Raw genomic sequence first — 12,103 nt, forward strand, 5'->3', positions numbered from 1 at the left:
TTTGAAGGAAAAGGATGACAATTATGAACCATTACAGTCTAGGTAGTACATCTGATTTCAATTACTTTAAAACATTTGAAGGAAAAGGATGACAATTATGAACCATTACAGTCTAGGTAGTACATGATCACATAATCTGTACCAGATGAAGCCATTGAAGCCATGAAATGGAGTAAGCATGATGACAATATTTAATATTTTCAACATCTAAAATATTTTCTTGTTAAAGAATGATACTGGTTTTGCATATGTGGTAAACCGACTTATGAGTAAAACCTGAAAGGCTTGAAAGCCAAGCTTTCTCTTGACATCTTCTGGAATTCAAGTCAAATGGTTTCATGTTTTGGATTGGCGCACTTTACTCATCGTCATGTCATTAACGAAAGTGTTTAGGTTCAGAAAAGAAGATCCTCCATGAAGGACTGCTTTTGTTGCTGACTCCTTGAGTTTGAGAACGTTGTCTCTCATCTTCTTTCCTTCCGCTGTTCTCATCATTCTCCTCACAACATCCTCAACCTCTTCTTTCGTGACCACCTTGTGGTCATCCACATCCACGTCTTCAAAATCGAGGCCGATCTTCCACACCTCCTTAGCGAATCTGCAGTTGAGAAACTGATCGGCAAAATATGGGAATCCCACTACGGGAACTCCCATGCTCATGCTCTCCAACATAGAGTTCCAACCACAGTGTGTGAGGAATAATCCCACCGAAGCGTGGGCAAGTACTTTCACCTGTGGCGCCCACCTCACAAACATTGCCCGTTTCTTTGTTCGTTCTTCAAAGCCCTCGGGTAAAATCGCAGCCTGCCCTTCTGCTATATCTAACCGGAGAACCCACAAGAAAGGTTGTTCGCTGCCCTCTAGCCCTAGTGCCAGCTGCTCCAGCTGTTGCTTTGATTTTACAGCGATGCTCCCAAATGAAATATATATAACTGATCCCGGCCGTTGCATATCCAGCCAGGTGAGGCAGCCCTCCTCCTCCTCCCACAGACTGCATCCCGATGCCCTCCCTTCTAAATAATTGGGAAGAAAAAGAGGTCCTATGGCCAGAGAAGGAGAACCATTCAAAGACAGTGTTGTTACTGCGTCCTTCCCTTCGAGCTCCTCAAGCGTGTTCACTAGTATGTAGTCGCCTTTACTTTGCTTCTGTGATTCATGGAGAAAGGCTTTGAAAAGAATGTCGGATGGATCTTGGGAGCGATAGAAGGATAACAGGTCGGTCGGCTTCAGTGGTGGGATGTTTCCGGGAAGACAGGTGATGAAATTTTCTGGATTCTTCGCCTCCGTTACTGAAGAAGGTACAAACATAGTTATAGTTATTGTCTTTGCAGAGCAAATGAAAATAGTTGAATGAAACAAACCAGGATTTATAAGCATAGTGTAAAAAATTATAACTATGAATGAATGTTTCATCTTTCATATTCGATTGCATCCAGACTCACCAAGACCCTTTATATTTAGATGCATCGATAGTGATCAAGAGTTTTTATTGTGTAGTTAGGTCTCGTAAATGTAATTGTGAGTTTTAGTCATCAATTCGGTTTATCATTAGAAATATAGCTTCTTAAGTTAAGAGGCTTATTTTAAATAACATTTTGTTGTTAAGTTAAGAGGTTCATTTTATATAATGTGGTCATATGTTGTTAAGTTAAGAGGTTCATTTTATAATCCGCATGTATGTGTAAGTATGTTAATGTAGAGTTCATAAGTGTTTTAAAGTAATTAGAAGTAAAAAAATGTGTGAACAAAATGTTTAAATTTAAAGTTTTTCAAAGATATTTTAACATTGGATTTAAATAAACTATTTGAAAATCTATGTTAACTAATTTATTTAGATATCAAATTTATATATATTTATATATAAAAAAATTGTTAAATGAAAATATTTTGATGTTGTATATAATAAAATATTCAATGTGCATTATCAATATAATATTTTAATACGAGAAATATCTAAAAATATGTCGAAAATGCAACAAGATGATGGAGCTCAGTGGAAAGGAGTCGCCTTCACTAAGTGGGCCCGCAGGCAAATTATGGTGCAAAGTCTATTTTTAGACATATGGATCATGGTCTATGAGTTGCAGGATGCTATTTATGGATGATTGGTCATGTTGGTAAAAATAGATGGACTTCTATTTTTAGAGATATGGGCAGGTTTCTATTTTTAGACTGTCAGGCTAAAAATAGAAACAGTCGAATATTATTGTCTCATAATAATATTTAGACTATAAACATTATCTTATCCTCTTTGAGCACTTCAGTTTGAGCTATAGATGTGGCACATGCAGCTGTCAGAAGGAAATACGCTTTTCTTATGAGTCAGTTGAGCTATTGCATGCGTGACTTCAGTTAGAACTCAAGCAGTTGAGTTTGGTGGAGTTGGATGTGGAGTTGATGGAGTTGTGTTCAGTTTGACTTGGTCGAACTAGTTGTATTTAGTTTAACTGTAAAATAAACTAGTGATGAGTTGTGTGAATTAATTATTAATTAATTCACTAATTATTAACTCATAAAGAAACTAAAGAATACATCAGTTAACTCAGTGCATGTACAGTTCAGTGGAGACAGGTGTTAGAGGTTGAGATTGCTATCAGTTGTGACTATAGTTGTGCATGAGATCTTGCACAATCAATGGGATTGAGTTATGCCAATGAGAATTGCGCAGTTGTGGCCAATACCAAGCAATAGAGCTTGTGCTCACGTGATTTCCAGTGCGAGTGATTTCTTGCAGCATTGTGCAGTGGAGGCAGGCAAAGCAGTGGAGGAGATTTGAACCTGTGACTTGTTCGGATCTGAGCTAGTTTTGTGTGTAACAGGTGGAGATAGTACTGAGTACTTGTGAGGATTATTGTACTATGTATTGTTACATGTTCTCAATCATTATAACATACAAACAGTGTGGGGCTTTTCAGCTGTATGCTTTCCCCGGGTTACATACTGCGTTAATGTGCGCATGCGATTGATGTTTCATTGTTTTTGATGTTGTTAAATTGATGATCAACGTAGAGGATCTTATGTATTATGCATGTATTCCGCAATAGTGTATAATCGGGATAATCTCTGTGAATAAGTGTCATATTATTCAAAATTTCTACATGGTATCAGAGCTGGTTGATTTGTAGAAAAAGTTCTACAAGATATCAAACCGGGATTGATCATCAGATCTATTATTCAAAAAGTGATTGCATTTTATTTCTTCAGGCAGAGTCTGTAATCAGGCCAGGTAGCCTCTAGATTCATCCTTCTTTTGGAAGGTGAGATATCCAGTGAATGCCCATACAGTCAATCTCTATACGAGGAATACCTTGTTCACACTAATTTTAGATCAGAAGTAGTTGAGTTTTGAGCTGGTGGAATTCCAATTTGCAGCAGTGTTTTCTTGGTGTCAAAGTTGCAATGTCTTTCGACAGATTGCGATTGGAGTATGCTCTTGAGGGCAGCTCAAACTATATTGCATGGAAGGACAGGATGGAGGCGGTGTTAGATGATAATGGGCTGAAGGAGTTCATAGAGAATGATGTCCCAAAACCCAGTGATGCTGTTGAAGCTGAGGTTTGGCAAAACAGACAACAAAGTGTCAAAGGATTCTGTTGGAGGGTGTGAAGGATCACATTGTATCCAGCCTGCATGGAAAGGCTTCTCCATACTTGATGTGGAAAGCGTTGACAGATCTATTCCAAAGCAAGAGTGATCAGAGGAAGCTGGCGCTCAAGGATAAACTCAGAAACATCAAATGTGAGAAAGGCGACAGTATGCCCAAGTATCTCACGAAGTTCACCCAATGCAGGGATGAGCTCGGAAGTGTGGGGGTGACTGACGATGATTAGGACTTGGTGAGCTTGGCTCTTCTTGGTCTTCCGAAGAGTTGGTATTCCTATCAGGACTCTGTCAATGGTCAGGAGAAATTGCCAGGATGAGAGAGACTTTGGCCGGATCTTGTGCAAGAGGAGATTAGGGGAAATACCAGGGACGGATCTTCATCAAAGGCAACTGATGAAGAAAATTGCGCTTTGGCTGCCAAAGCAAAGAAGGGGAAGAACAAGAAAGCTTCTCATTCTGGTGCGAAAGGCAAGAAGAAGGACATGTCCAAGGTGAAGTGATTTCACTATCACCAGCACAGACACTATGCCACAAATTGTCCGCAGAAGAAGAAGAACAAGCAAGTTGTTGGATCTGCAGCGGGAGAGGCCTTAGCCTCGCAGTTTGAGCTTGATTTTTCATTGATCACATGCTTGGTATCAAGTGTGATGGGATCGGTATGGTTCTTGGACAGTGGTGCGTCTTTTCACATGACAGGAGATCGAGATTTTTTTCTGATCTGGAGGAGAAAGATCTTGGAGTGCACATCGAGATGGGCGATGATGGTAGATATAGTGCGACCGGTATCGGTACCATTTCCTTTGAGAGGGAGTCTAGTAAACCCTTCGTATTGAAGGAAGTGATGCATGTTCCAGGATTAAAGAAGAATCTTATCTCTGTGACGATGTTAGAAGACAAGGGATATGATGTTGTTTTCAGTGAGGGAAAGGCTTTCCTGCGTAGTAAGACAACTGGAGAAACCCAGAAGATAGGGGTTCGAGTGAGGAACCTTTATCAGTTGCATGTAGATGGTTGTGCAACAATGGCATGCAAGGTAGAAGGATTGGTGAGACGAGTTGATGGCAAGTTGTGGCATAGGAGATTGGGTCACCTTCACCATGGAGCCTTGAAGATACTGCAGCAGATCACTACTGGGCTTCCTAAAGGCACCCTTGCACAGTCAGATCAATGCAAGGGGTGTACTTTGGGAAAGTTTGTGAAAGCCACCTTTCACGAGAAGCATAGTCGCGCCACGACGATCCTTGAGAGAATTCACACAGATGTGTGTGGACCTTTCTCAGTAGCTTCGACAACAAAACATAGGTATTATGTGATCTTTGTTGATGATTTCTCTCATAAGTTCTGGATTCTCTTCATGCAGGAGAAGAGCGAGACATACTCAAAGTTCTGTGAGTTCAAAGCACTGGTCGAGAAGGATTCGGGGAAGAAGGTGAAGGTTCTTAGGAGCGACAATGGTTGTGAATACATCTATGGCGAGTTCAAGGATTTCTGCAGTGCAGAAGGGATTCGGAGAGAGCTCAGAGCTCCCCATAACCCACAGTAGAACGGGGTTGCTGAGTGAAAGAACAGAACGATCGTGGGTGTTGCACGGGCGATGTTGCATGATCAGGGCCTACCCCTTCACTTGTGGGCGAAAGCATGCAATACTGTAGTATATGTGCAAAACCGTTGTCCTCACAAGATACTTGGCATGAGTACACCCAAGGAGGCTTATTCTGGTAAGAGGCCTGATCTTTCTCATTTGAGGATTTTTAGTGCTAATGTTTACATGCATGTAACGAAGGATGCTAGGAAGAAGTTGGAGTTGACCGCAGAGGTTGGGATATTTGTGGGGTACACTGATACGCCCCACAACTATCGTGTGTATTTGCCAGATAGTGCTAAGACTGTTGTGCGACGGGATATAAAATTTCAGGAGGAGAAAGCCATGAAGTGTTCTCTTGAGAGGGAGCCACACTTGCATGTAGATGAGGAGCTATTAGTTCCTAAGGATGAGCTTCAGGACATGGATTAGCCACAGGACGAAGTTCATGGAGTGGAAGAGACCACTCATGTAGCGCCAACCATCAGAGAGCGAAAGCGCTTGACAGAAGCTGAGCGACTGGCTCAAGATGCAGAGAAAGTTGTAGGACCGCCTCCAGCCCAACGCAGGTAGAGACAGTCACCTGATCGATACACTAGATACATGGCTCTTGTGAGCAAATGTGTCGTGACTGAGCCATCCTCTTTCGAGGAAGCTGTGGAGGATCCCGCATGGGTAGATGCCATGGTGGAAGAGTATGATTCAATTGTCAGAAACAGTGCATGCGAGATTGTCCCAAGACCGGAAGGGAAATCAGTGGTGGGTTGGAGATGGATCTACAAAGTTAAGCAGGCAGCTGACGGGAGTGTGGAGAAGTACAAGGCAAGATTTGTTGCCCGAGGCTTCTCACAAATAAAGGGGATCGATTATGAGGAGACTTTTGCACCTGTCGCAAGGTATTCTTCCATACAGACGATTCTTGCTCTCTCAGCACAGATGGGGTGGCACATTCATCATATGGATGTGAATACTGCGTTCCTCAACGGAGTCACTGAGGAGGAGGTGTACATTGAGCAGCCCGAATGTTTCGAGATCTTCAACAGCGAGTCACATGTGTGCAGGCTCAAGAGAGCGATGTATGGGTTGAAACAAGCACCATGTGCTTGGTACACACGGATAGACAGTTATTTCACCAGACTTGGATTCTCCAAGAGTGAGGCGGATCCTAACCTATACCAGATTGTGGTGGAGGGTAAGTTGCTTATCATTGTACTTTATGTAGATGATTTGATTTTAACGGGAGATGAGCTGTTGATACTTTCATGCAAGGATGATCTTGCTAAGGAGTTTGAAATGAAGGACTTGGGCCTACTTCATTATTTCCTGGGATTGGAAATCTGGCAGCGCAGTGGTGGACTGTTTGTTTCTCAGGGTAAGTATGCTCGGGAGATACTGGAGAAGTTCAACATGCATGGCTGCAAGCCTGTTGATACTCCTCTTCTTGGAGGTTGGAGGAAGGAGGATGCCACTTCAGCAGAAGAAGTGGATGCCACTGTTTATCGACAGTTGGTCGAGTTGCTTATGTATTTGGTCAATAAACGACCCGATATATGCTATGCTGTTAACCAACTTTCACAAGCTATGGTTAAGCCAACCAAGCTCTTCTGGAAGGTAGGCAAGCATGTATTGTGTTATTTTAAAGGCACATCGGGATATGGTTTGTGGTACAGACAGGAGGATGAGGTGAAGCTATGTGGCTTCACGAATGCAGATTGGGTAGGGAGCCCAACGGACATAAAGATCACATCTGGAGGGGTCTTCAGTATCGGGTCGACAACAGTTTCCTGGTATAGCAGGAAGCAGAGATTCGTGGCACTCAGTCCAGCAGAGGCCGAGTATATGGCTGCAAGTTTGGCTGCATACGACGCTATATGGATGAGGAAGATCCTGGTCGGGTTGTTCGGTTCTCACTTGGAGCCTACTGTGATTTACTGTGATAACCAGAGTTGCATTAAACTCTCGACTAATCCTGTATTTCATGATAGATCCAAGCATATTGACATCAGGTACCATCATATCATAGATTGTGTGCAGCGGAGAATCATGTTACTTTCATACATTCCAATGGAGGATCAGGATGCTGATATCTTGATGAAAGCGCTCACCAGGAGCAAATTCGAATACCACCGAGGCAGGATAGGGCTTGCAGATAATCCATATCTTGTTGAGAGGGAGTGTTGAAAATGCAACAAGATGATGGAGCTTAGTGGAAAGGAGTCTCCTTCACTAAGTGGGCCCGCAGGAAAACTATGGCGTAAAGTCTATTTTTAGACTATATCTATTTTTAGACATATGGATCATGGTCTATGAGTTGCAGGATGCTATTTATGGATGATTGGTCATGTTGGTAAAAATAGATGGAGTTCTATTTTTAGACATATGGGCAGGTTTCTATTTTTAGACTGTCAGGCTAAAAATAGAAACAACCGAATATTATTGTCTCATAATAATATTTAGACTATAAACATTATCTTATCCTCTTGGAGCACTTCAGTTTGAGCTACAGATGTGGCACATGCAGCTGTCAAAAAGAAATATTCTTTTTTTATGAGTCAGTTGAGCTATTGCATGCATGACTTCAGTTAGAACTCAAGCAGTTGGGTTTGGTGGAGTTGGATGTGGAGTTGATGGAGTTATGTTCAGTTTGACTTGGTTGAACTAGTTGTATTTAGTCTAACTGGAAAATACACTAGTGATGAGTTGTGTGAATTAATTATTAATTAATTCACTAATTATTAACTCATAAAGAAACTAAAGAATACATCAGTTAACTCAGTGCATGTACAGTTCAGTGGAGACAGGTGTTAGAGGTTGAGATTGCTATCAGTTGTGACTATAGCTGTGCATAAGATCTTGCACAATCAATGGGATTGAGTTATGCAAATGAGAATTACGTAGTTATGGCCAATACCAAGCAATATAGCTTGTGCTCACGTGATTTCCAATGCGAGTGATTTCTTGCAGCATTGTGCAGTGGAGGCAGGCAAAGCAGCGGAGAAGATTTGAACCTGTGACTTGTTCGGATTTGAGCTAGTTTTGTGTGTAACAGGTGGAGATAGTACTGAGTACTTGTGATGAGTATTGTACTATGTATTGTTACATGTTCTTCATCATTATAATATACAGATAGTGTGGGGCTTTTAAATGTATGCTTTCCCCGGGTTACATACTGTGTTAATGTGCGCATGCGATTGATGTTTCATTGTTTTTGATGCTGCTAAATTGATGATCAACGTAGAGGAGCTTATGTATTATGCATGTATTCCACAATAGTGTATAATCGAGATAATCTCTGTGAATAAGTGTCATCTTATTCAAAATTTCTACAAAATATATTAATAATTTAAAAACTATTTTAATTTGTGTTATAAAATGTCTTGATGTACATGTTATGTAAAATATTTTAATGTTAACTATGTATATATTATATATTGTTTTAAAAAAACTACATATGTATCATGAAAAAATAAGTTTTTATGGTTAAAATTTTTGAATCTCAATATTTTAATGTTTGGTAACAGTAAAAACATTACACATTGTATTTTGCACTCAAAAAAAATTTGCACATAAAGAAATTTGACCCCTTTAAACTCATGTTAGATCTACACTAGTTAAAATCTTCAAAATAATTTTTTTAGTTTCTTTTGTAGTTAAGTCAATGTTACTTTCCAAAGTTTTTTTTTTTTCAAAAGAGAGCTCTAATAACATCTGTGTCAGTTCACAAAACACAAAGATGTTTGAAATCCAACAGGAGGGTAGTTTCTGAACTCATATGTGAATTTATCCAAAAAAAACCTACTGTATTCACATGTTTAGTGTTTTTGGCATATTATTTTTTTTGAAATTGATCAAGATTATGAAATGTATATTGATCTCTTCAAGCTTCTTGAATGTTACTAAACAAGTCAAAAGAAACGCCATTGTTCAAACCTGATAATTCATGGTATTGTAACAAATCCAATTTACAAGCCAAGAATCCTCCATGGTGAAATTCATTGGGAGTAAAAGGACAATGGGTGTATGTATTTTCAATTGTAAATTAAATAAATATACTAATCATTTTCCCTTTTATTTTCCAATTGTCGGGTTTTCGAGGTAAACCAATTGTACTAATGGCAACCTCTATTGTGTACTCTATTATTTAAAGCTTACTTCGTCCTCTATTGTTTTTATTTTTAACAACTATATCCAAGCCATAAGTTTTTACTGTTATTGTTGTAAGCTATGCCTCTTAAGTAGTATGGAGATTGTTGTAATGAGTGATATGGAAAAGTTGAATGAGACCAATTTCTCCCTGTGGAAATCATAGACCAAGGATATACTCATGTTGGAGGATTAATATTTTCTAATTTAGGGAGTGGTAAAAAAATCTCATCAATGATCGTTGACACTTAAAATTTGTTTCATAGGAAGGTCATTTCTACAATATGGTAGTACCTATGAAATAATGTCTACTTCAATGTGGCTATTTCAAAGATAAGACAAGGACTATGGAAAAGGTTACATGATTTGTATAAGAAAAAAGTAACAACAAAAAAGATTTTCTTGGTGAATAAGTTGTATAAAATCAAGATGAAGTAGGGTTCTTTAATCAAAAATCATATAAATAAATTTAATATAGTTACCACTGACCTTTCCTTTGTCAAAACAAAATTGTATGATGAAACTAGAGCCATTTTACTCATGTTCTCTATGCGAGAAAGTTGGTTGAATTTGATAGTAGCTATGAGAACTTTAACACTTACAAGGACCCTAAAGTTTGATTACGTTAGTAGCAGTTTAATGAATGAGGGGATGTGAAGCAAAGCATTTGACAAAAATGAGGGATGAGAAGTTGCAGCCTTACCTTATGATGGAAGGGAAACTGAATACAATATATATGGGCATTCAAGATCAAGAGGAAGATCAAAATCAAGAATACGAATATTTCCTTTTATTCATTGTTCAAAAATAAGGCATAAGAAAATATATTACTAGTTGTTAAAAAAAAGATAAAAATGAACAAAAATCAAGAAACACAAATTAAAATAAATGACAAAATTGAAAGTGATACCATTGTTGTAGTTTCAAAAGGTAATGTTTTATTTAATATTTTAGTAGAAAAGGCAAAGATGCTTATGTATATGTAATAGTAACATTTGTTAAATATTTGAAATCATATATAAAATTTACCAAAAAAACTGGTTGTAAGTTAAATAAATTTATTAAAATTTAAATGAAATTTATTAAAATTATAAAATCTATATAATTTAAATGTTAAAAAAAATCTAATATACAAAATTTATTTATATATTTTAAAATATCAAAAAATTATAATTTACAGATTTTTTATCTTACTCCAACAAATAAAACATAAAATACCAAAAAAAAAAAGTCTTCTTAAAAATATTCACATAAACAAATAAATTATGAAAAATCCAGATACACAAACTTAATCTTGCTTCTACCTCTCACAGACAAATTATGTATCTCAATTGATTGCAATCATTGAAAACAATCCATCATTTAAAACGGGCATATAGAACCTTTTGCGTACATTGAAAACCAAAAAGTAATTGTTTTGTCATAATGTCATACATAAAGTCTACCTATTGGTTACATGGCATCTAAATAATAAATTTGACAGTTTACTAAGTTTTGTATTAACCTTGGTTCTTGGTTTTATTCGTACATAAAGCAATCGAATTAAATAATTTATTTGGATCATGAAGGATGATTGATGTTCGCATATAAGATTTTCCGATTACTAAACAAATGAAGCGAAAAAATTATTAATCATGTCAGTGCGAATCATAATATGGTATTAATAATATTATTAATACAGAAATTTCAATTAATAGAAATTAAAGGATAATTTATAAAATATGATTTGATCAACAATCAGAAAATGTGAACTCTCTTGTAATTACTGGAAATGGAGAACATACCATTTACTGGAATATGTCCCTCAGAAAGAAGGAAATTGGCGTAGCATTGAGAAATGGAGGCGGCGGCACATATAGGCCAGAAGATAACCCTCGGCACTTTCATATTGCTTGCGACTTGCTCCGTACAAGACATGAAGGCGTCTGTGACGATGAACGTGATGGGTGGACATGCTGCTGATTTCTCTTCAGTGCTTCTAAGGAGCTCCTCCAAGGCGGGCCCTAACTTTTGCAGGGCAACAAGTAACTCGCCTGGGTTGGAAGTGCGACCATGGTCGGGTGGTAAACCATCTGGAATAGACAGAAATCGAATTCTTTGTCCTTGCTGATCCAGCTCGGGATCGTTTCTGGAGAGAAGAGATGTAGGGTCTTTTGAAGCTTCCACCATGCGTTTGTGTATCCACTCAGTATTAACGAAAGTGACAAAAACATCCCTCATAGCCAGCAACTGGGCCAAATTGATGAGAACATTTACATGTCCCTGTGCAGGAAGTGGCACAATTACTGCATGGGGAGCAAGTTTCCCCTTTTGCTCCAACATATTCATGTCATTATTGCTCGACATTATTCGTTTCTCTTCCGTTAATCCACTAAGGAGTTGAGCTACGACTCATACAGCTTCTCCAAGGGATTGAATACAATTATCATGGTGATTATGTTTGGTTCTTATGGGCATTGCACAAAGCATGCTAATTTAGTTGATTTGGTAGGCTTACGTTTCCGTCATTGACTACAACTTGTTATTTGTCTCCAATTGAATGATTACCTGCGAGGAGACGTAATGCTCCTGGACCTCAAGAGTCAATGTCATGAATCTATCCAATAATTCAATAATTACGTCTCCGCACAATAAACTTAAAGTTAGGCGGTAATCGTTCAATGTCATGACGTTGACTCTTGAGGTCGAGCGGCATTACGTCTCCACACAATAAACTTAAAGTTAGGCGGTAATTCTTCACTTGTTGAAGTTAACCATGCCCACTACCGAGCTCAG

The 12,103-nt window shown here is 38.4% G+C and overlaps 1 protein-coding gene across 1 annotated transcript; it reads right to left on the bottom strand.

The window, feature by feature from the left end:
* Positions 1-336: 336 nt before the first annotated feature.
* Positions 337-11,726, bottom strand: LOC149189289 (UDP-glycosyltransferase 85A8-like). The gene is made up of 2 exons (XM_089410180.1): positions 11,113-11,726; positions 337-1,289 (listed from the first exon to the last, which is right to left on the bottom strand). The coding sequence occupies exons 1-2, from the start codon at positions 11,672-11,674 to the stop codon at positions 337-339; spliced, it is 1,515 nt and encodes a 504-aa protein (XP_089266306.1). The 5' UTR covers positions 11,675-11,726.
* Positions 11,727-12,103: the final 377 nt, after the last annotated feature.

The sequence above is a fragment of the Pinus tabuliformis genome, chromosome 3_1, assembly GCF_031772625.1.
Source record: "Pinus tabuliformis cultivar Carrire ecotype Pingquan chromosome 3_1, CPIR1, whole genome shotgun sequence".
NCBI lineage: Eukaryota > Viridiplantae > Streptophyta > Pinopsida > Pinales > Pinaceae > Pinus > Pinus tabuliformis.